The 25,227-nt window shown below is 47.2% G+C and overlaps 1 protein-coding gene and 2 long non-coding RNA genes across 12 annotated transcripts in view; 2 read left to right on the top strand and 1 right to left on the bottom strand.

The window, feature by feature from the left end:
* Positions 1 to 25,227, bottom strand: part of DTNB (dystrobrevin beta) — a 367,922-nt gene that overhangs the window by 229,423 nt on the left and 113,272 nt on the right. For all 9 annotated transcript variants that reach the window (XM_090031193.1, XM_090031196.1, XM_090031197.1 and 6 more), the window contains one exon: positions 23,058 to 23,182. In XM_090031193.1, the coding sequence (XP_089887319.1) occupies positions 23,058 to 23,182 (125 nt within the window). The remainder of the gene's footprint in view (positions 1 to 23,057; positions 23,183 to 25,227) is intronic.
* LOC149875786 (uncharacterized) lies at positions 4,361 to 18,013 on the top strand. 2 transcript variants are annotated; one of them, XR_016439763.1, is made up of 5 exons: positions 4,361 to 5,493; positions 6,002 to 6,287; positions 6,546 to 6,868; positions 15,551 to 15,593; positions 15,677 to 18,013. It is a non-coding gene; the product is annotated as an uncharacterized LOC149875786 (long non-coding RNA). The 2 variants fall into 2 exon arrangements; XR_016439764.1 differs by having other exon boundaries at positions 6,002 to 6,331.
* Positions 20,008 to 25,227, top strand: part of LOC149875785 (uncharacterized) — a 44,538-nt gene continuing 39,318 nt past the window's right edge. Inside the window, exon 1 of the long non-coding RNA XR_016439765.1 lies at positions 20,008 to 20,967. This is a non-coding gene — a long non-coding RNA (uncharacterized LOC149875785). The remainder of the gene's footprint in view (positions 20,968 to 25,227) is intronic.

The following is a 25,227-nucleotide window of genomic DNA, read 5'->3' as shown; positions in this document are numbered from 1 at the left end:
CAGATGGGCCCACAAAAAATTAATCTGTAAATACTGTAGTGGGCATGGAGCGTTGTTGTAGACCTGGTGGTCCAGGAAATGTATGTGAAGCAAGGCTTTTTTGCAGTATCTTTTATTGAACTAAATGTCCTGAGCATGGGCAGTGTGTGCCTGAAAGCTTACCTCTCTCCCAACTATACAGTTGATCTAATAAAAGATATCACAAAACCCCATCACCTCCGTGTCACGGAAAAATCTTAAGTGTTTGCTGCCAACACAGAAGAACTGGAACTGACTGCGGGGTTTGAACTCCGCGAGGGGGAAGTTCCAAGGGTTCCCGGCTCTTGCCCCTGGGTGACCTGCGGGCCTGTCAGTCATCACTGACCTACTTTCCCCACAGAGCATGCTCAGTGACAGCTAAAAGCATGAGGTAATCTGACTAGAAAATTCTTTGAGAAAAGTGTTCTGATTGGCCACTAAATTCACATAAAAGGTTAGCGAGCCCCTCTTTTGGGGGAGAGACCGGTTTAGCTGGAGACAGAGGCTGGTCTTCCAGGGACTGTCTTTCAGACCTACTGGTCTCCTCCCCCGCTTGGCATTTTGTATTGTTCTCTGTTGCTGTTTTACTACACCGAACTGTTGGCTTGCGACTCACCTTTGGCACCGATCATCGACCACCAATCCAGATAATCCCTACTGCTTCAATTTTGGCTTCGTTCACTACTCACCTGGTTTTCGACCTCAGCTATCACCTTCGACTATCCGATTGTCCTGTGGGACTGGCATCACAACACCATCTTCGTTTTCATCTCAACGCGTTACAGTTTTTGTTCTGTTGTTCGTTTATCCCTGCATGAGCTGTTGACCAGCCCTGGGACTTAAGGAGTGGGCAGCCGCCCCTGTCCCTCGCGGGGTAGATAGCACGGGCTCACTCCGGAACCCCGCGGGCCAACAGACCCCTCTGTTGTTTATTGTTACTGTTGACTGTAACCGAAGACATCGTTGCCTACGCATCAAAGCGTGAGTCAATAAAATCACCCTTTGTTTAAGGAACCATACGCTTCCATGCCGCTCAGACTCTGCTGCCGCTAATCCCACCTGTTCCGTGTCCAGTTCGCCACCACCCGGCCGCCCCACCATGACACTGTGAGCTTGGCTCCCCAGCTCCGGTTTGACACTCTGCAAACATCACTTCATCTTTATGCAACTTGAGAAGATTCCTTTAAAAAGAAATCAAATCTTCTCTGGGTCTGAATGAGTTTCATCCATTTTTAATTGCCATTAATTCTTCAAGAAATGGACAATGTTCTATTTTGCCTACTGCATAGCATGTTCGTCACAATTAACAAACTTCTTCGGTCACCTTCTTTACTTCAGGTACTTTGATCCCTACCTAGCCAATACATATTAATAATAATATTCTGAGTTTTGAGGGTGAAATGGTTGTATTGGGCCACGGATGAACACAAACAGGTGTATATCAGTATAAACTATGGCACAATCAAGAATGGACAAACATGCAGCAATCCTGGGGTAGGTGCTGACAGTAGATGGCTATTGCTGTGCCTTGCTCCTATGTGGTGGGGGAGCACGTTAGTTCTTGCCTTTACCAAATAGCTGCACTAGGATGAATACAGACAGATGAAACCTAAAAATGCAGATTACACAGGTAGAGTTTATGCTTATTTTTTCACAGGCAATTTTCACTTGGGTGAAGTTATCCAATTTGGAGGCTTGCCACATCTATCCACTACTTCTTCAAACTGATGTAAGTGTTGAATAATCTGGTCTAAACATGTCATTCTGCTGAGACCCTCAGACTACATAAAACAAGCAGTTCTTCTGAAATTTCCTCTTCAGCACATTTCACCGAAACAGCTGTGCTATGGAATACAAGTGGGCAATTGTTTAAAAAAATAATCAAACACTCCGGCTTCTGGTCAGAAAATTCACAGCTTAAAGAAGTTCTTCAAAAAGAATTTTATTGATTCACTCTGTAAGAGCTAGAAGTCTGCTGTCTGCGCAGAGCTTCAACTTGAGGAGGGCATGATGTAGGCTGGAAGAATACAAGAAATAGTGGAAAAAAACCCATGCTTCATAGACAGATTTCATAGACATTAGGGCTGGAAAGAACCTCGCAAGATCATAGAGTCCAGCCCCCGCCCCAGGGGCAGGAAGTCAGCGGGGGTCAGATCACTCCAGCAAGATAGACGTCCAAATGTTTGTTAAAGGAGTCCAGAATAGGTGCCTGCACCACGTCTGTGGGGAGTCTATTCCAGACTCTGGAGACTTGGAGCTACTCATCAAGGACTGTCCAGCTTTCACTGCATTTGTCAACAGGCCTCCCCCTTAATAAAAGCCTTAAAATGTATTGAATGAAGAAAATTGAAATGTTCTACTGCACAAAATTGCTTGTTTAATTTTTCATAGCGTTTAAATATGTTATTAGCAGGGACCCGGGTTTTCCATTTGTTGTGGAAAAATGTGGACATTCTCCTTTAAAGGAGAAAGGGGGGCAGGGGGAGCTCTGATTTTCCATGATAAAAAAAAAAAATCAAATGCCAAAATATATAGGTATCTAGAATTTATTTTATTATAATGATTGAGGCACTGGTAGGCTTTCAGAGCACTTTAAAATTGTAAATATATCAATAAAACATTGTGTTCAACTGATACCTATATACATAGTAGTGTTTCATTATAATCATGGAAAAATTAGGATTAGGGGTTTTTAAATCAGAGAATTTTGGATTTTTAACAGAGAAAACCACTATCTCTGGTAATTAACAATCTTAATCAACATACAAAAATATCATTTTTTTTTTAATTCAAGTGTTCTGGATTACACTGTAGAACATAATGAATATGGATTTTGTCCAAACTTCTTAAATTCTTCACTTTGGAAATGGGAACAAACATGAAAAATATATAGTAAAATGACAGAAACTACGAACTGAAAAACAGGGGGCAGATGAAGGGTGCACCAAAGACAGGAGGCTACTGCAGACATCCTGGAAGAAGTGTGAACTCAAGAGTGGGAGAAAGACAACAGAGGTAGCCAGGCTAGAGGCGCGGGCAAAATGAACTGCACGGGGCAGATGGAGGCAGGGAATGTCACAGCCACAAAGCAGAGGCTCTCACCTGGGGCTCTGCAAGAGTCTTTCAGCAGTGCTGCAACATGGCAGCACCCACTGCTGTTGCTGCAACCAGGGGAACTGACCTCCCCCTGTGCAGGATATAACTGTCTCTTGCTTCAGCGCTTCCCGGTCCACCCTGCATGCTGCTCCTGGAGAGAGCCATGCTTGGGGCAGGTGGACCTGTCCCACACACCTCTACTTCCACGCAGGGAAGGGCTGCAGACAGAGAAGTACTCCTGTCTGCTTTAGGTTTACCAGATAACCCTAATAAAGGCAGGAGAGTACCCTTGTGCTCAGCATCCTAACCGGGGGGGAGGAGGGGGCAAGAGAGGCACAAGCCCCGATCTCTGCATGGCAGAAACAGCTCTTCAGGGAACAGCTGCAGCAGCAGGGCTAGAGCAGCTCACATTGCCCAGCCATAGGGACTGCCACACAGCCCTTCGCTGAGCAGCTGAAAGAGCCAGATGCGGGACACCTGGGGCAGGTAAGGCACTCCTGCCCTGGAGGAGCAGGTACAGGGAAGTTTTTCCCGGGGGGCAGGAGGTGATCCTTAGTTCCAGACCTTCCCAGTCTGGCTCTGCACAGAGTGCACGGGGAGGTTTCACCTGGCCGCAGCAGCGATGGCAGCACTGGGCTCTCAAATGGTGCCGCCAAACTCAAAACACTTGTGGAGGGGTGCCCCTGGATCTAAAAGGTTGAGAACCACTGTCAGAGGGAAATATGTGAGCTGAGGTATAGGCAGGAGTATGGCTCTACCTCGAGGTGAAGACAAAGGGCTTCATCTTTATTCAGAAAACTGTAGGGAAAGCATACTGAAAAAGGAATTGAATATCCTAAAGCCACAGGGGGAAAGTGATTTTACTAGTTGAATGATGGATATTGAATCTTGTAAGAAAGTAAGAAAGGACCCAGGTGCTCTGAAAAGAATAGAGTATAGCAAATCCAAAACAGACTGAACAAGCAGTTTTCACCAGGAGGGATTTACTCAGAAATGTACGGGGCCTCCACACCTAACTCATCTCCCTTCCATCCTGCCCCACAATATCACTACCACGGATACCACGATGATCTGCCTCTGGTTCAAGTTAAGAGTTAGAAAAAAATAAGCAGCTTTGTTTAGACCAAGTCTTCTGTTATTTTCACCTTTGATAGGAACATAACTGAAGATCCAACACAAACTGCCTCTGCCTTCTCCTTTCTCAAGTACCAATCCTGCCATCAAGTCTTGCTCCTGATTCCTCCATCACATCTTTTGAAAAAGACTAGTTCTTGTTTCCTTGCTTTCTCCTGAAAGGAGATTCATTTTTATCATCTCCTACTTGGGTCAGGCATGAGCTTCTTTTGGGTGCTGCAGCTGGTAGTCTGAATTACAAGGGCTCACTGCTGTGATGTACATTGCTGTTTACTAACTACTTACCTGAAACCATCAATCACGTCATGGTTAGTTGTATGTTAACTGCACAAACACATTCCTAGGCGGGCAAAGCTTATTACAGAGTCTGGCATTAAATGTCACATTGACATCCAATTATGCATTTGTTGTGTTAGCTAATTACTTGTTTAATTTCCACTATGAAAGGAGCCTTGTAAGCTTAAATTACCCCACAAGATCAGAGCCTAACTTTTCTGCAGGTTTTAAATAGATCCAGTTTACCTCTTTACTTATACAAGAAAAATCAATACAATTACTTTCTCAAAATTAAATATTTTGATATTTTCCAGTTCAGGAACACTCAGACAAAAGATACCATTTTTCATAAATCACCGTGTCAGGGACTAGGATTTCACATTAACTTTTCATGTAATATTTTGTTCCAAAACTGTTAGGTTACGATTAACATTTAATAGAAATTTTTATTCACAGCAGTGTTTTCTTTCTGCTGCAAAGCACTGGGTTGTTCTCTATGAAAAGAAAATGTGCACAGTGGCAGACTTTTTAAAATGAGCACTAACTTCTCATCAAGCTTGGACTTTGTCAACATTTAACACTGATACATGTTCAGCGAAAAATTAGTCTCATCATTGCTTACTTGTCTCTTATTCTACGAACATTTCCTCTCATTTGTCAGACAGAAATGCTAATTTAATAATCTGCACACGTACATAGTTTCGTAGTTTGTAGGGTTGGAAGGGACCTGAGCAGATCATCGGGTCTGACCCCCTGCCATGGCAGGAAAGAGTACTCCTTTGGCTTTTCGATCCCCTTTAATCATTAGCAAGGAGCAGTACTCGGGAGCAAGGAGCAGCGGGGAGAGTAAGGACACAGGCACACGTGTGTCTTGCACACACGTGCCCCCTTACCTGACCTGGAGCGGAGGCGAGAGCAGCAGAGGCGAGCGGACCATCAGCGGGGGCAGCAGCAGCTGATCCCCCTAAGGTAAGTGGGGCAGAGGGGCCGACGCAGCTGAGCTGGATCCGGAGGGGAAGCCCCCCAGATCCCTCTTAGCTGAGCCGGTAGGGAGCTGCGCTCCCAAGCCGAGCAAACAGAGCGCGCAAACAGGCGCGGTCTGTAAGAGCGCGCCGGTGTTCGCGCTGGAGGGGCCGAGAGACCGACTCTTGTTAGCGTGGGCCAGAGGACCCGAACTCAGCTAGGAACTCCTACGATGGTGTCGATGGGGAGTGCTGCCAGGGCCCCTGCCCAGGGGGCGCGGCCTTCCCGGGGCTTGTCTGAGGCCTCCACCCAGACGGAGCCCGCGGGGGGGCTGGCGTCCCCCAACCCCCTGGCCTGCAGGAGCTGCCCAGCAAGGCCTGGGGGGGCAGGGACTGGAGACCCCCCCACACGTGTCCTGCAGGCGTGGGTGAGGGAGCTCCAGGAGGAGGTCAGCAGGCTGAGGGGAATCAGGGAGGCAGAGGAAGAAATTGACAGCTATTTTCTTTCCCTGCAGGGTTGTACGACCAAGGAGGACGCACCTCAAGATGAGCCCTCCGCTGCTAAGTGGCAGACGGTCACCTCCCGTGCCAGGGCTGCTCGAGACACGGCAGCACCAGTTCCTACGGTCCGGCTGGAGAACAGGTACGAAGCTCTGGCAGCCCTGGAGGAGAAGGACGGAGGGGACGAAACTGGGGAGGAGGCAACTCCACGCACACCACGTCCCGTGCAAGCCGAAGGAGGCAAGAAGGCCAGAAGGAAGAAGCGTCGTGTGATCATCACTGGTGACTCCATCCTGAGCGGTACGGAGGGACTTATCTGTCGCCGGGACCCCTCGGCACGCAAGGTATACTGCCTACCTGGAGCGAGGATTCAGGACGTGAAAGGGATGCTCCAGACCATAATCCAGCCCACCGATTATTACCCTATGGTCCTAGTCCATGTGGGTACTAATGATGCGGCCAGGAGGAGCCCTGATCACCTGATGGAGGACTACCACGCTCTGGGGTGTGTGCTGAAGGAGATGGGCACACAGGTGGTTTTCTCTTCTATCCTGCCAGTGAGTGGACGAGGCAGACGGCATGATACGTGCATTGCGGAGACCAACTGGCGGCTACAGGAATGGTGTTTCGAGGAGGGCTTTGGCTTCCTCAGCCACGACCGGCACATCACGACGAGACATGCTGGGATGGGACGGGCTCCACCTTTCCCCTAAAGGTAAGCGTGTGTTCTCTTCTAGGTTGGCGGACCTCCTCCGGCGGGTTTTAAACTAGGCTCGTCGGGGGAAGGGGAAGATGAGGGCGGAGGAAATATCAGACTGCCAGACCAAACAGCACCCACAACTACAGCTCAGCCCAGACCGACGAGCAAAGCAATCAAACAGGTAAGAGAGAGGGGCCAGGGTAACGCTGGGACGAGGGGGTCAGTACACACACCCACAGGAGGCCTCAAATGCCTCTACACAAACGCTCGTAGTATGGGCAACAAGCAGGAGGAACTCGCCTTCCTGCTGGCTGACACCGTAGTGGGGATTAGAGAAACGTGGTGGGACGAAATGCATGATTGGGCGGTGAATGTCAAGGGCTATAGGCTGTACAGGAGGGACAGGATAGGAAAGAGGGGTGGGGCGTGGCGCTCTATATTAAGAAGGAATACACATCCTTGTTAATTAGCAAGGAGCCAGGGGAGGGGCACTCTGAAGTGCTCTGGGTTAGAGTACAAGGCAGTCGAGGGGAAAGGGACTTAATGGTGGGAGTCTACTACAGACCTCCCAACCAGGGAGAAGAGCTTGACCAGGAATTCTTGGGTCAGCTCACAGAGGCAGTGAAGGCTAACGATGTGGTAGTCATGGGGGACCTGAATTTCCCGGACATCTGCTGGGAAGAGCAGTCAGCCAGGTCTGAACGCTCACGTCGGTTCTTGGCCAGAGTGCAGGACCTCCATCTAACCCAGGAGTGCACAGCCCCACCGGGGGGGACGCCTTGTTGGACATGGTGCTGGCCACGGGTGATGACCTGGTGCGGGGGCTGTGGGTGCTCGACCCCCTGGGCGACAGCGATCGTTGCCTGCTGGGAGCCACCATCCAGCGCAGGGTGGCAAAGGCATGCAGTAAGGCAGCGGCCCTAGACTTTAGGAGGGCAGACTTCAACGAGCTAAGGAGGATAGTTGGAGAAGCGCTGAGGTCCCGGGGGGGTGGGGAGCCGGGTGTCCAAGGAGAGTGGTCGCTCCTCAAGGAGACGATCCTCCAAGCCCAAAGGAAGGTAATCCCAACACGGATCAAAGGGAGCAGGAGAGCACACAAGCCTCCGTGGCTCACCAAAAGCATCCGGGAATGTCTCCTTGCTAAAAAGGAGGCTTACACCCAATGGAAAGAAGGGGTCATCACCAGGGAGGACTATTCTGTAGTTGCTCGGGGATGTAGGGGGGCAGTTAGGAAGGCCAAGGCGGAGATGGAACTGGGGCTAGCTTCCCAGATTAAGGACAATAAGAAGTCTTTTTTTTAAATATGTAGGGGATAAAAAGAAGGTCCTGGGTAATGTGGGGCCCTTGCAGGACGCCATGGGTAACTTGGTCGTCACACCAGACGGCAAAGCTAACATGTTTAACGATTTCTTTGCCTCCGTCTTCCTAAGTAGGGGCCAGAACAGCCACCTCCCTGCTGGGCCCCCCTCGGGCCCCGGGGGAGGCACACCTGGGCCACGGGTTAGCGAGGATTTAGTTAGGGAGCTTCTGGAGGGGTTGGACGTATTCAAGTCAGCCGGCCTGGATGATCTTCACCCTAGAGTTCTAAAGGAACTGGCCGAGGTCATTGCAAGTCCCCTGGCACAACTTTATGAGCACTCGTGGTGCTCTGGTGAGGTACCAGAGGACTGGAAGAGTGCCAACATGGTCCCCATCTTCAAAAAAGGCAGGAAGGAGGACGCGGGAAACTATAGGCCGGTTAGTCTCACCTCGATCCTAGGCAAGCTGTTCGAGAAAATTATGCTGGCACACATCCAGGAGGGGCCAGCAGGGGACTGCATGCTTAGGGGCAACCAACATGGGTTCTTCAGTGGCAGGTCCTGTCAGACCAACCTGGTGGCCTTTTACGATCAGATCACCAGATCATTAGACGCAGGGGTAGCAGTGGATATAATCTTCCTGGACTTCCGGAAGGCTTTTGACACTGTCTCTCAGCCCGTTCTCATCAAGAAACTGGGGGGCTGTGGTGTAGACACCCACACAGTCAAATGGGTCGCCAACTGGCTGGAGGGCTGCACCCAGAGGGTGGTAGTGGATGGGTCCTTCTCAACCAGGAAGGACGCAGGCAGTGGGGTTCCACAGGGCTCGGTCCTCGGGCCCGCACTGTTCAACATCTTCATCAGCGATTTGGATGTGGGGGTAAAAAGCATCCCATTCAAATTTGCTGATGATACTAAGATGTGGGGGGACGTGGGTACATTGGAAGGATGCAACAGGCTACAATCAGACCTAGACAGGTTACAAGGGTGGGCGGACGAGAATAGGATGGGTTTCAACACAGACAAGTGCAAGGTGATGCACCTTGGGAGGAACAACTGGCACCATACCTACAGGTTAGGGAACTCCCCTCTTGTCAGCACGGAGGCGGAAAGGGATCTGGGGGTCATCATTGACTCCAAGATGAACATGGGCCGGCAGTGTGGGGAGGCAGTCAGGAAGGCCAACCGCACCTTGTCCTGCATCCACAGATGCATCTCGAGCAGGTCCAGGGAGGTGATCCTCCCCCTCTATGCGGCACTGGTCAGGCCGCAGCTGGAGTACTGCGTCCAGTTCTGGGTGCCGCACTTCAAGAGGGATGTCGACAGCATGGAGAGGGTCCAGAGGAGGCCACTCGTATGACCAGGGGACAACAGGGCAGGCCCTATGAGGAGAGGCTACGGGACCTGAACCTGTTCAGCCTCCAAAAGAGAAGGCTGAGGGGGGATCTTGTGGCCTGTTATAAACTAGTCAGGGGGGGATCAGCAGGCATTGGGGAAGTCACTGTTTCCCCGAGCACCGCCAGGAGTGACCAGGAATAACGGTCACAAGCTGGCAGAGGGCAGGTTTAGGTTAGATATCAGGAGGCACGACTTCACGGTCAGGGCGGCTAGGGTCTGGAACCAGCTTCTAAGAGAAGTGGTGCTGGCTCCTACCCTGGGGGTGTTTAAGAGGAGGTTAGATGAACATCTTGCTGGGGTCATTTGACCCCAGTATTCTTTCCTGCCATGGCAGGGGGTCGGACTAGATGATCTGCTCAGGTCCCTTCTGACCATAGAAACTATGAAACTATTAGGTTAAAGTTACCATTAATTTCTTTACTAAATATTCTCCATTCCATAATTAATATAAACAAGTTTAAATGTTGTTATTCCCAGCGGACTACATCGAAGCAACATTAATTAAGGCTATGATTTCAGTTCATAAAAAACCAGAAGTGTCAGAGCAACATTAAAATGGCCCAATACTCTGGTCTTTCTCCCAGAACAGTTTTAGGAACGTAAGAATGACTAGCATTTCTGGTGCTTACGACCCCATTTCAGAACAGCACTGGAAACAAACCACGTTCGTATGTACTCCATGTCCTCGCCTCTGCATTGCTGGCAGCATCCTCTGAGGACCACATAAAATGGAAAATAGCTGCTTTTGGAACAAGGGAACCCCAGCTGGTCTCAGATCAGCAAATCCCAATACACCAAATAATGGCAGAGGAGGGGACTCTGAACTTTGTATAGCGGACCAGATCCTGCTGGATTCAGGTGACTTGGTGTAATGGGATGATATTCCTTCTCTGAGACGTCTCACTGGCTCTTGGCCCGTGCCAGTCCTGCTCTCTGGTCTCTTTATTCCAGGGAGAGGTTCTGGATTCACCCCATGCTTCACTTTTTTCTCCCATTCACTCACTGCAATGTCTGTCCTGTCAAACTCGAGTTGAGGTTTACCACCAGTCCCCAAGTCAGGCCATGCTCTGGCACTGTGGGATGTCACTACAGAAAATCCCATAACCAGGTTTTCCTTTCTCCACTACAATTTTTCTCTTTCTTCCTTCAGTTTTGCCATCCTCAGAGCTGAATGATTCTACTTCTCCAACACAACTGAATCTCATACTATCATGGTTAGAGTTTTTACCAGCTTTAATTCCCTCCTGAAACCTGTCCATTTTCCTGCTTCCTCTCTCGTCTCTCTACACAAAATGTCATTGATGACCACATATTACAACTTCTTATCTCCCTGGCTTGCCTCCCATTCTCCTCTTACAATGCCAGAGAATAAAAACAAAAAAGCAAGTAATAACATAACGATAGGGTTGAGATTAAAGGAAATTTAGGTATGGCCCCAATAAGTAAGAATGGTGATGTTGAACATAAGATCACAGGGATCACATAAGATCACAGGGCAGTAGCCCTTACAAGGTCTAGCTGGAGCCCAGGACCGTCTCTGACTAAATTACCCCGGCCGTGTGTCTGCCCAACCCATTGAACATTTCCAGGGATGGAGATCCCACAGTTTCTCCAGGTAACCTGTTCCCACTCTTCACCACCCTCTGTCTGAAAGCGCCTCCTCATTTCCAGCCAGAACTTCCTCTGCTACAATTTGAAGCCAGTGCTCCTAATCCTGACCCCAACAGCTGAAGGGAAAAGTGGATCTCCATCTCCCTTACATCGCCCTTCAGGTATTTGAAGAGTATTATCAATGCCGCCCCCTCAGTCTTCTCTTCTCCAGACTAAATAACCCTACTTCTTTCAGCCTTTCCTTATACATTATCCTTCCCAGGTGCTGCACTGGACTTCTTCCAATCTGTCCACATCCTTTTCTAAGGCTGGGTCCCAAAACTGGACACAGTGCTCCAGGTGATGCCTCAGCATGGGGAGACAAAGCTAGGATAGCTAATGGGAATGAGTACAGAAAGAGAAAGCATCACATCCAGGGAGGATTCAGACCTCTGCACCCTTGGAGAAGAGGTGGGATCAAATCCAGAGTCTTCATATCTATGACTCCCCTCCGCTTGGTGTTATCTTGCAGATGGGGAGAGTTGTAGAAATGCTGGAGGGCCGGGCTAGGATTCAGAGAAACGTTGACAAATTGGAGGACTGGGCCAAAAGTAATATCATGAGGTTCAACAAGCATGAGTGCAAAGACAAGGATGGCAAAACATCAAAATGGCCAGTATCCATAACACTTTTAACTTCTAGCTGTCATGTAATAAGTATCTTGAAAGGAAGGATGTGAGCTTCCCAATTTTAGAGATCATTTCTGCGGCATCCAAAACAGCAAACCGAGATTCTGTCAGAAGATGAACAAGAACACTGTAAAAAACACTTCACAATGTTTTATATATTTGAAAAGAACAAGAACTTAGGCTCACAATTTCAAAACCATACTGATGGAAATGTTATAGGAAACCAGAGACAAAGAACTGAATGAGCTGTAACGCAAGGAAACCATGCAACCTGACAGCCATTCTGACATGATCCTTTTAGGGCATGATCTTTTTCCCCCTCAAAGAACAAAAAAGAAAGACTGGCTGTTCTTTCAATTTACATTCCAGGTAAAAACTTACAGACTTTCTAATACTGGAAGCGTAGCATAGGAATTCAGCAGAAAGAACTTGTACGTATGATCAAAATGTGAACAGACTGACTTTCTAGGTGGAAAACAATCACTGCTTTGGAGAGGACTGCAGAAGAAGTTGGTGTCTGTTGCCTTACCTTCGTGAAAATAATACGCAGCAGGCAACTGAGTAGGATCATAAAAGTTAAATGACACTCAGGACTAAGACATGTAATGTAGGATGCAGCCCAGGGTATTTAGGAAATGAGCATCAGGATCATAGGAAAGTGGGGCTGCAAAGGCCCTAACAAGGTCTTTTAGCCCAGGCCCCTGCCCAGGTCAGGATCATCCCTGGATAAACCACCCCAGCCAATTCTCTATCTAAACTGCTCTTGAAGATTTCCAAGGATGGAGATTTCACAACTCCTCTAAGGAGCTGGTTTCAATTAACCACCTTCAGAGTGAGAAAGTTCTTCCCATCTCCAACCTAAACTTCCTCTGCTGCAGTTTAAGGCCTTTGCTCCTAATTCTGTCCCCAACAACTGACAAGAAAAGTCTATCTCCATCTCTCTTACAACTGCCCTTTAGGCATTTGAAGATGTTATCAAATCCCTCCTCTGTCTGCTCTTCTCCAGGCTAAACAACTCTGGTTCTTTCAGCCTTCCCTCATCATCAGTCATGCTTTCCATACCGCTCATCATTTTTGTCTCATGGTCTGACTTTCCAGGGCCCAAAACTAGATGCAATACTCCAGACAAGGTGTCACCAGTGCTAGAGAGAGCCATGGATTCACTTCCCTTGATTTGCAGGTGGCACTCCTATTAATACAACCCAGGATGCTGTTGGCTCTTATTGCATCAAGACTACACTGGCAGCTCATACTCAGCTTATGGGGCAATTGACAACTGACGCCCAGGAAAAAGCCAACCTATTAAATAGGTACTTTGCGTCAGTCTTTCATCAGTCACACGGGATGCCCATGCCTGCTATGGGACAGGGAGATCCAGGTGATGGGGATCCCCTACCCTCCATAAATGCTGACCTCGTGAAGGAAAACCTTGAGAAGCTGGATACCTTCAAGTCAGCCGGCCCTGACAATCTGCACCCCAGGGTACTCAAGGAGCTGGCGAGCGTCATAGCCCAGCCCCTGGCACAGATCTTTGAAAACTCCTGGCGCTCTGGTGTCGTGCCCGAAGACTGGAAGAAGGCCAATGTGGTGCCGATCTTCAAGAAAGGGAGGAGAGTGGATCCGGCTAACTACAGGCCCATTAGCCTGACTTCTATCCTGGGGAAGATCTTAGAAAAGTTTATTAAGGAGGCCATCCTTGATGGACTGGCCCAGGCTAACATCCTAAGGGACAGCCAGCACGGGTTTGTTGCGGGTAGGTCTCGTTTGACCAATCTCATTTCCTTCTATGACCAGGTGACCTATCACCTGGACAAGGGAGAAGAGATTGATGTCATATATCTTGACTTCAAAAAAGCCTTTGATCTGGTATCCCATGATCACCTCTTGGCCAAACTGGCCAGTTGTGGCCTTGGCTCCACCACGATCCGCTGGCTGGGAAACTGGCTCCGTGATCGGACCCAGAGGGTTGTAATCAATGGCAGTCATTCATCGTGGTGCCCTGTGACCAGTGGGGTCCCTCAAGGCTCTGTCCTGGGACCCATCCTGTTCAACATCTTCATTAATGATGTGGACATTGGAGTCAGGAGTGGACTGGCCAAGTTCGCCGATGACACCAAACTTTGGGGCAAAGCATCCACGCCACAAGATAGGCGGGTGATCCAGGCTGACCTGGACAAGCTCAGCAAATGGGCAGACGAGAACCTCATGGTGTTTAACACCGAAAAATGCAAGGAGGAAAAACCTGCAGCATCCTTATAGGCTCAGCAGTGCTATGTTGGATAGCACTACAGAAGAAAGAGACTTGGGGGTCATCATTGACCACAAGATGAACATGAGCCTGCAATGCGATGCTGCGGCTAGTAAAGCAACCAAAACGCTGGCGTGCATCCATAGATGCTTCTCGAGCAAATCCCGGGACGTCATTCTCCCTTTGTACTCGGCCTTGGTGAGGCCGCAGCTGGAGTACTGCGTCCAGTTTTGGGCTCCACAATTCAAAAAGGATGTGGAGAAGCTGGAGAGAGTCCAGAGGAGAGCCACGCACATGATCAGAGGTCAGGAAAACAGATCTTACGATGACAGGCTGAGAGACATGGGACTCTTTAGCCTGGAAAAGCGTAGGCTCAGGGGTGATCTGATGGCCACCTATAAGTTTATCAGGGGTGACCCCCAGGATCTGGGGGAACATCTGTTCACCAGAGCGCCCCAAGGGATGACGAGGTCGAACGGTCACAAACTCCTGCAAGACCGTTTCAGGCTGGACATAAGGAAGAATTTCTTTCCTGTCCGAGCCCCCAAGGTCTGGAACAGTCTGCCACCGGAGGTGGTTCAAGCACCTACATTGAACACCTTCAAGAGCACATTGGATGGTTATCTTGCTGGGATCCTATGACCCCAGCTGACTTCCTGCCCTTTGGGCAGGGGGCTGCACTCGATGATCTCCCGAGGTCCCTTCCAGCCCTGATGTCTATGAAATCTATGAAATTATGGTCCACCGTAAGCCCCAGGTCCTTCTCGGCAGTATAGCAGCCTAGCCAGTCATCCCCCACACTGTATTTGTACATGCAGCTATTCTGTCTTCAGCGCAGGACTTTGCATTTATCCCTGCTGATTTTCATCTGATTGATTTCAGACTTTTTCTCCAATTTATCCTGCTTATTCAGATTCCTAGCCCCATCCTCCAGTGTCAGCAGCTCTACCCAATTTGCTGTTGTCCACGGATTTGCTAAACACATGCTCGATCCCATCATCCAAATTATTTATGACGATGTTAAACCAGTAATTCTCAGCCAGGTACACAGGCCACCCATTTTTGTTTTTTTTTTTTACACTTGGGCTAATATGATTCACAAGATAAACCCACAGATTTCAAACAGGAATTCACACTGTTCATTATGATCTGCTGCAGTCTTTCTGAGTTCTTTAAAGCACAAAAATTCCTCTATTATTTTTCTGTAGTCAAAAAAAGAGTGATATCTAAGAGCTGGCATTCGCCATTTTCTGAGGGAGCTCGTGTACCTAAAAAGGTTAAAAATTGCTGTTTTAAGCAATACCAGACCCAGGACAGACACTGGGGAGCCCCCCAACTGAAACCACTTCCAAACTAGACATTTAGTTATTGATTATTACTCATTGAACATGGTGATCCAACCAATTATGTAACTACTTTACACACTGGATGGAAGTATTGTATTCCTTTAGCTATTTAATGAGAATGTGATGGGAGACAGTATTCAAAACCTTGATAAAAATCAAGATAAATCACATCCACTGCTCTCCACTATTCCAAGAGTTTGTCACTTCAGTATAGAAGGAAAAAACGTGGCAAGGCATGATTTGCTTTTGGTAATCCATGCTGGTTGTTCCTGATCATCTTGTTCTCCTTCATAGGCTTGAAAGGATTCCTTGATGACCTGTTCAGCGATCTTTCCAGGTATCAAGATCAGACTGACTGATCTGTAATCCCTTGGATCCTCCTCCTTCCTAAAGATGGGCACCATATCTGCTCCTTTCCAGTCATCCAAAACCTCCCCCGAGCTCCAGGAGTTCTCAAAGAGGACAGCCAATGTCCCTGAAATCCCATACTCCAGGGTGCATCTCGTCTGCCCCATTGACTCGAAAGCATCCAGCCTCCCTAAACAATCAACCTGTTCTTCCACTGCTCGAGGCTGTTTGCCACCTTCCTGATCATTGGTGACAGCGGTATTCATCATCAGGTCCCTGACTTTATTTATGAAGGCTGAAGTGAAAAAAAGCTATTAAACACCTCAGCCTTCTCATTAGGAACTCAACTGCCTTCATAACTGATACCTCACAACCCTTCTTCAAGGGAATGGTATTATGCTGTTTCTCCTGGCACCACCAGAGAAGCTGACCTACCACGGTGGCTGGGGACAGGTAGCACACTCAAATGGTAGAGAGCTGCACCATTTCAACAGACTCCTAGGGACGGTTCTCATTGAATAAGGTAATTTCACGAGGAGCTATTACAGACTCACAGCCCTGTGGACTGACCATAGGGTCTTCATATTCTTGTGTGCTTGCTGACAAGTCTGAAGCTGTCTGGAGTGTCTCAAACCAGCTAATGCAGCAAGGCCAGCTGCCTGCATTCTCACAGCCAAACTTCTCTAACAGAGCCATCTGTGCTATGGCCTTCATTGCTTCACCAGGAGCTCAGCCTGCCTCCTCTCTGGTGCAACATATGCAGTCTTTCTCCTGGCTCAGACACTCTGGGGACCCTTCTCTCTTCTTTTTTTGATTAGGGAGGAGGAATCAGGCATCATATTACACCATGCAATATGAGGGGGAGAAGAGAGATGTGCAACCATACTGTAGGTTGTAATCTGGCTCCCATACAGGTCTGTCTGACCTTTATTAATATCCCCCTGCTACAGCCTTCTGGTCCTCTTTAGTGGGTGCGGAGGGCAAGGACCCAATGATTACTCCACAAACATCTCCAGACTGTTGCTACAACCTAAGTCGCAGCTTTCGTAGCGTTGGTCTTGTAAAGATTTTATTTTATTTCTGTATAACTGCCACGCGGCACTCTCACATTTATGTAACCTCCCAAATGACTATTCAAAACCGCCTTGCATTAGATGCCTTATTACTCCAACATGGTTGCCTATGTCAATACCTCAACCTATCTAATGATCTATGTTGTATTGCAATTCCCAGTGTTTCCATTCCACTCAACCAACAAGTTGATAGCATTCACAAAATAGCTACCCGTGTCAACGGCATCGCTGGCACTGGCAACAGTCTACTTTCTCAAGTCTTTAATGCGCTAGGCTTTAATATCTCATCTTGGCTATCTAACCTACTTTCAGCACTCCTCTTATTATTCATACCTATCATTATCTTTTTATGTGTTTGTTCTTGTATTGTAAAGTATATCCAAAATCGTGTAAACTCTGTAAGTGCCTTTATCTACACCAAACTTCCCAATGAAGAAAAAGATCTGCTCATTATTAACCCATTTCTAAATGAAACCACTACATAAATGTTCTACTGCCCCACGGCACGAGGGCATGTAAAGATTTTATTTTATTTCTGTATAACTGCCGCGCAGCACTCTCACATTTATGTAACCTTGAAGTTTTGGCTTTTAATCAAAATGAACGCTTTGTACTTTTCTACGCTTGTATTAAGCTGCACATGCGCATTCTGTAAGTTTCATTTCTTATCTGTGTCATTTCTGCAGAAACAAAACTTATGTAGAAAATCTACCTAGTAACTACTGTGTAAAAGAAACGATCCTGTCCCTGTATGCTTAGCTTATACCATAGTTAGTGTCACAGAGGCAGTCCAACCAACATCTATAAAAGAGGCATAGAGGCAGAAAGTAGCAGAGATGACAACTGGACGACCCTGCAGACCTGATCACCCTGCAGCCAGTCCTCAGCCTCTTCGCCTGGGCGTATCCCAGCGAAAACCAAGGCCTCGAAAATCCGACAATCGACAACAATTCACCGTGTTACAGTTTTGTATTCACTATCCCGTTTATGAGCTGTCGACCAGTTCTGGGACTTAAGGAGCCGGCAGCCGCACCCATCACTGTGCTGGTTCCAGTGGTGGAAAGCAAGGGCTTGCTCCGGAACCCCGTGAACCAACAGACCCCCTTTGTATCTGGTATACTGTAACTGAAGAAACATCGGAGACTCCACTTCTCGACTGCCTCTCTTCATAGCTTAGACAGCATATCTACGCTCTCTATACTTATATTTACTGCAACTTCGTTCCAGCCGGCCTCCCCTCTTATTCGTAAGAGGGTGAGGCCAGGTGAGTAAATAAAACAAATTTTTACTTCACTTTATATCTACTCTGTAATAACTTCTACTACTAACATCCCATCTCAATGAGCCGTTGACCAGTTCTGGGACTTAAGGAGTTGGCAGCCGCACCCATCATTAAACTAGTTCCAGTGGTGGAAAGCAAGGGCTTGCTCCTGAACCCTGTGAACCAACAGACATCCTAAAGACTTATAATAAAAAAAACTAACAACTTACTCTAAGTCGTCTATTTGCGCCAGCTCGGCGAACCTCGAAGGCGGTTATAAAGCTACCTCCAATCCCGCCCCACAAGTAAAGCCCGCGGCTCCCCAAGCGGTGCCGGAATCGCAAGCCCGGCATTCCGCCACAGGTCTGAGCCTGAATACAGCATTTACAGCCTTCAAAACTAGTATTTCATTATAAAGCACATTCTCATCCACATGGACTAGATATAGAACATGTCTTCACATCCTAATGTAAAATCATACTCCCCTGAAGAAATATGGAAGATAAGTACTTTTTAGCTGTCTTACTTGAATGCACTGTTTTTATTATTATTGCAGCACATATAAATAACCCTCATTGTACTAGAAACGGTTCAGACATAATAACAGACAACTACTGCCCTGAAAAGCTACAAAGGCAAAAATCAAAAGGACGAAAATGGAAAGAAGCAAAAAGCTGTGAGACGACTTGCCCAACACTGCACGGCAGATAGAAGCAAAGCTGGAAACAGTATCCACTGGTCTTCTGACTCCCAGCATAGTGTCCTCGATTACATTCTTTTGTACAGGACTTCTCTGGATTTTCCCAAAATGCAAATTATACAAGAGGATGAAGGTGTGAAGAGAAGATGTGCAACATGCACAAAAGTTCACTAAGTAACTCTGAAGATTATATTATTCTTTAAATGGAAACAAACTAATTTGAATTAGAACACAATATTAAATGTCACCATTGGGTTGTTATGAGCAAAACCAGACCCAGTGAAATAACCTTTGAAGAGGATGGGAAATCGTTTTAAGAGATAGTGGCAGTAATCTGAAAATCCTCCTAAAATGAAACTGAAATGGTTTGGAAGCATCCCTGAAATATTCATCTGAATTTCAGTTAAAACACATATAGCCCAGTCTTGGTGCGAGGGTTTCCATTTGTGCTGTTCTGCAGCATAATAAACCATCTGATTGGCAGGGTACTACTGGAACAGTGGTTTTGGGGACTAGACCGCAGGGCCTGGCTGGAGGCAAAGCGATTCAACGGTGAATGTGCCAATATTTAAAGAAAGGGAAATCTGACCATTACTGTTCCCCAAGTTCTTCTTGGCACACATTCACTTGACCCATTATTGAAGTAACATCTAGCAGTTAAATGAAGCGATTCAGTGTACTTGTAGATCTGTGCATGAGATAAAACATCTTCCTCTTGTAGTTTTGGGATCAGAACCGTCAGCTTTTAGTCATACAAACAGTCACACTTAACTTCACTAGAACCGCTCTTATCTCATATATTATACTCACATACAGTCATGGAATAAGGCTCGCCCTTTTCAAATGAAGTTATCCTGATTTTCTCTGGTTAAAATCTTGTATGCATCAATCAGAATGAAGGAAACACAAAGAACCCAAAGAATGAAATGCAAATTTTGATTACTGATAATCTTGGAGTCACAGGAAAAGGTAAACAATGAAGAAAGTCTTGCTTGCCATCAGACTGGGCAGCATCCCCACTGCAGCAAATGCAGCCTTAAAAACTTAATAACTCAAGCTGGTTTTTCCTAACATGCCTCAACCAGAGCACACAGTTATCTATTCATTTTTAATTTTATAGACCATTTATACCCTGCTTGTTTTGTTAACATGACAAGTCATTAACTGAAGAGAACAAACCACTCCTAGCTCGGAATACACAGTCGCATTAAAAGAAAATTTCTTTTTATGACTTTAATTTTACAGGAAAAAGGAATCCAATTATATTTCATTAAATCAGATCTAACAACCCCCGATGCATAGGAATTAAATAACGACAGTAAAAACTGTTCAGTGATGCAAACAATGAAAAAACAATCACGTGGCCAAGACAGAATTAGCATAACTCAAAACTATAGTTTTTGAGAAGTTCAGCAATAGACTACATGCCTCTACTGTACCATTACCTATTCCTACTTTTATTAATATCATGCTACAGTATCTTCTGTGCTCTTTCTACAACAATTACGACACATTGGCATTTCACTATGCTATGATCACCTTCGCTACTGGACTACTTTCACCTTTCCATAGTCTGTATTTTGACAGGCTACACTTCAGCTCTTCCCCAATGGCTGTCAAAACTGTTAAGAGGGGATGATAAAAGGCCAGTCAATCCAAATCACAAGACATTAGAAAAGGGTAAGGGGCATGCATTAATATAATCAAGGACTGAAAGACATTAAAACTCTGATAACCTAGTTCTCAATGCAGAAAGTATAACAAAAAAGAGAAAACCCCTCCAGAGAGTGCTCCTTATGACAATGACTAGGGACCTACTAGGGACCTTGGTATTTTGTGGAAACTGCAAAATCGGCATTGTCCACAAAATCTGCAAAAATCAAAAAAAAGAAAGACTTCCTAAACATAAAATGTTGGCTCCACAGTGGGAGACAGCAGCCCTCATGGCTGCTGCAACCCAGCCTGCTGCCGGCCGGGATGGGACAGGGGGGCCGCTGGCACAAAGGGGAGCAGCCACCAAGATGGCAACCTCCTCCTCCCCCCAGATTGGTTGAGAGGGCTGTGAGAGGGTGGGGCCGCATGATGGACAGCACTCTTGGCCCATAAGTGGCAAAGGGTGGGGCCACAGGGACGCCTTGGCCAATCAGCAGCGAGGGGCAGGCTCGCAGTGAAATTGGCTCTGTGCACTGAGCAGCCCACGTAAATCCCTTTTGCTTGCTGCAACTTAGGTAGATCCCTAACATGACAAATGAAAACAGGAAGCATACCAGCTTAATTCTATCCTGAAACTGCAATGTTGGATCCTTACTGGAACTACTGCACAAAACTAGTGAGTTTATTTAAATTATATCCCCTCATCTTACCTTTCTCCCCATATTCTTCTCTAAGCTATTTGTTTAGTTTTTGCTGATATGAAAAAAGGATTTTTTAGAAAGCAGTGTGGTAGTTACTGATTGTCTTTTTTAAGGTTTTGTTTATTACATATACGAGATGCCTGAATTTGGGTTCTAAATTTTGATGCCCAAAACTAATGAGTAGAAGTAGAAATAACAGACTGGTCACTGATCTGTCCAAATGCATCAGTGCCACAATGGCTTTTTGTTATAACCCTTCTGCCAGCTTCACAAAAGGCCATAGTGAACCTGAACAAATAACACTACTGAGCAGGAAAACATGGCATACCAGTTGGAGACAAAGAATAACTTACAAATCCAAGACTCCTAGAAAGCTATACATGAAGCTATAGAAAGTTATACATGAAGTTCAGGTGGACCAGTAATGGTATCTTAAAGCCATTCCATAAAATATGAATGCAGAAGAAGATAAAACCTTTAAAAGACATTGCTTTGTTTATATTGTTTAATCTATAGCAAAATCTAACATTCTAAGGGACAGCCAGCACGGGTTTGTTGCGGGTAGGTCTTGTTTGACCAATCTCATTTCCTTCTATGACCAGGTGACCTATCACCTGGACGAGGGAGATAAGATTGATGTCATATATCTTGACTTCAAAAAAGCTTTTGATCTGGTATCCCATGATCACCTCTTGGCCAAACTGCCCAGTTGTGGCCTTGGCTCCACCACGATCCGCTGGCTGGGAAATTGGCTCCGTGGTCGGACCCAGAGGGTTGTAATCGATGGCAGTCACTCATTGTGGTGCCCTGTGACCAGTGGGGTCCCTCAAGGCTCTGTCCTGGGACCCACACTGTTCAACATCTTCATTAACGATGTGGACATTGGAGTTAGGAGCGGACTGGCCAAGTTCGCCGATGACAACAAACTTTGGGGCAAAGCATCCACGCCAGAAGATAGGCAGGTGATCCAGGCTGACCTGGGCAAGCTCAGCAAATGGGCAGACGAGAACCTCATGGTGTTTAACACCGAAAAATGCAAGGTTCTCCACCTTGGGAGGAAAAACCTTCAGCACCCTTATAGGCTCGGCAGTGCTACATTGGTTAGCACTACAGAAGAAAAAGACTTGGGGGTCATCATTGACCACAAGATGAACATGAGCCTCCAATGCGATGCTGCGGCTAGTAAAGTGACCAAAATGCTGGCGTGCATCCATAGATGCTTCTCAAGCAAATCCCGGGACGTCATTCTCCCCTTGTGCTCGGCCTTGGTGAGGCCGCAGCTGGAGTACTGCGTCCAGTTTTGGGCTCCACAATTCAAAAAGGATGTGGAGAAGCTGGAGAGAGTCCAGAGGAGAGCCATGCGCATGATCAGAGGTCAGGAAAACAGATCTTACGATGATAGGCTGAGAGCCATGGGACTCTTTAGCCTGGAAAAGCGCAGGCTCAGGGGTGATCTGATGGCCACCTATAAGTTTATCAGGGGTGACCACCAGGATCTGAGGGAACGTGTGTTCACCAGAGCGCCCCAAGGGATGACGAGGTCACAAACTCCTGCAAGACCGTTTCAGGCTGGACATAAGGAAGACTTTCTTTCCTGTCCGAGCCCCCAAGGTCTGGAACAGTCTGCCACCGGAGGTGGTTCAAGCACCTACATTGAACACCTTCAAGAGCAAATTGGATGCTTATCTTGCTGGGATCCTATGACCCCAGCTGACTTCCTGCCCTTTGGGCAGGGGGCTGGACTCGATGATCTCCCGAGATCCCTTCCAGCCCTAATGTCTATGAAATCTATGAAAATCCATAGAAGTTGAGATCAGAGCTAACAAGATGCAGAATAGGTTCAATTCCCATTCGAGTTGAGTGGGAGCTGAAGCTGCTTAGTACCTTGCAAGGCTGGGCCCTTTCTCCATGATAAAAAACCGAAGTTAAGCAATTAAAAGTAAATCTAAATGATACTACAGAAGTCAAGTACAGTAATCAAACATATCCAAATACATCTTGTGTGGCATCATGCATGTAGCGTTAAGCCTGATGAAGCAGAATGGGCATACAAATAACTACTCACACTATATGAGCAAGATCAAGTGGCTTCTCTGGCTGTTCAGGAAAGACAGGATGCGGTGGCTCTCTAGTTGGCACGCAACCAAAAGATTTACTAATTGCATGGCTCAGCTTCTTTGCGGGTGATTTCTGTTTTAAAAAAATAAAACAATAAATTGAACATTTCAAACGGTCGATCTGTGGAATGAGAAAACACAGAAGTGAAAAATGTGCAGCATTAAAAATACAGAACATCTTTGTTTAAATTATACTGTGTCTAGCGGATTAGTACAAAGTTAATACTCCATGCATGTCATATAATACCAGTCATGTGGAAAGGGCCTCAACTGAATTAATCTCCATGTTCTCTTTAAGATGGGATCTTGAAGGTGATAGCCTTCCAACTTTAAGCAATATCCAAAATTTGATTCCTGACCTTTCTATCAGAGTTCATAGCAAAAGATCACCACGGCCTGTTATGGGATTTCAGCTATTTTAGTGGCCTTTTGGAGCTGCCCTGTTGAAATTCAATGCACTGCTTTATTAAAAATTGCCAACTGCTCCCCTCAGAACTGAGCAGGTTCTACTTAAACAGAAGAGGAAAGAAAGAAATCCTTAAGGATTCCTTAGCAGTTGGAAAGCTTTCGCTAGTACAGACTGGAGATGGATAGTAATGCAGGATAAAAATTAATATATTTTTTTTTCCCTGCAAAGTATACATGCAGGTAAATTCTCCACAATGCAAATAGATTAAAATAATGAGGTCACCAGTTCCACTCGGCAAATTTTAGTAAACAAAAGAAAAGTGAGTCTACCAAAGCACTGAAGCTCAGTCCATCAGAGGAAAAGGCTGTGATCTGCTATCATCAAGTATGCATGCATGGCAGGAGGCATGATTATTGGGACTGGAGATCAGATTCCACCATGCCATTAAATGCACGCGCACCAAGAACCTACAACACAAGCCCTCCCAAGCTGCATTGCTGTTCCTCTGCCAGTGGGTGACCAGGGAGAGCACACGGCTTGACAGGCTTATTGCTGGAATGAACCACAATGAAGTTAAATGAGCCACAATTAACTTACGGGCTCATGCAGCCAGGTCTCAGGGAAAAACTGTCAGCACATTTTATCCGGCATATTTCACAGGTACTTGAAGTAAGACAGTAAGTGCAGATGTCTCCTGGAAGACAGCCTTTTGCTTCAGGATCCTACACATGTACTAGTCAACTGGTCCTCAATCTTTGGCCCGTGGGCCAAATGCAGCTCAGAGCCACGTCATCCCACCCCCAGGGCTTCCCATAGGTCTGGAAGTTTGGTGGAGGGGCAGCAGTAGCAATATTAATCACTCCCAGAGCCACAGCAATTAACAATGTCACTGCTCCCTCACTGTCAAACCCCTGGACCTGTGAGGAAGAACGCAGCAGTACAGATGGCATGGCCTTGTGTACTGGCAGACTGGGTCATGCCCTGGCCAGGTCCAGCACCTGGGGAGGGGCTGGCATACGACGCAGCAGCCAGACCTGGAGCCAGACCTGGAGCATGGGGTCAGGCCAGCGCACCAGATCACACCTGCAGACTGACCCTGCAAGCTGGATCAGGTCCATGGACGAACCCCATGCAAATCACTTGTATGAGGGTTCAGCTGGAAAATAGGTAGCCAGGCCTGCAGTAGGCGACTAGGGTGACCTGGGGGGCACAGGTTACCAGAGCTGATGGGGGATCCAAGGGACAACCCGAGACACAAGCCAAGGTGAGGTGCCAGGGGTCAGAGAACCAGTGCCAAGTTCCAAGGAAGATCCAAGGCCAAGGAAGCCAAGCCAGGTGGGGATGCCAGGGAAACCAGAGAGAGCAGAGCCAGCACTGAGGTTCAGGAAAGATTCAAGACCAGGGTCAGAGCAGTCTCAGGAGCCAGGACAAGTGGAGAGCAGTGAATGAGAGGCTGGGCGGAACAGACCGAGGCTGTGTGAAGACCCACAGGTGTGCTTGCAAGGGGCGAGTGGCATGTGCGACAGCCAATCCGGCTGCAGAACCAGGGATCGGGGCAGGTGTGGTAGCTCAGGTGCTTGGCCCAGCTAGATGAGCTTCTGGCCCATGGCCTGACCCCATGCACCCAGCCCCTCACCACTCACCCAACCTATGGGACTGGATAGGCTGAGCACCACTAACCCACTTCAAGTACCGGTGAAGTGTGCAAG

This window comes from Crocodylus siamensis, chromosome 1, assembly GCF_052110815.1.
Source record: "Crocodylus siamensis isolate JL-2025a chromosome 1, ASM5211081v1, whole genome shotgun sequence".
Classification (NCBI taxonomy): domain Eukaryota; kingdom Metazoa; phylum Chordata; order Crocodylia; family Crocodylidae; genus Crocodylus; species Crocodylus siamensis.
This window is presented reverse-complemented; position numbering and strand designations above follow the sequence as displayed.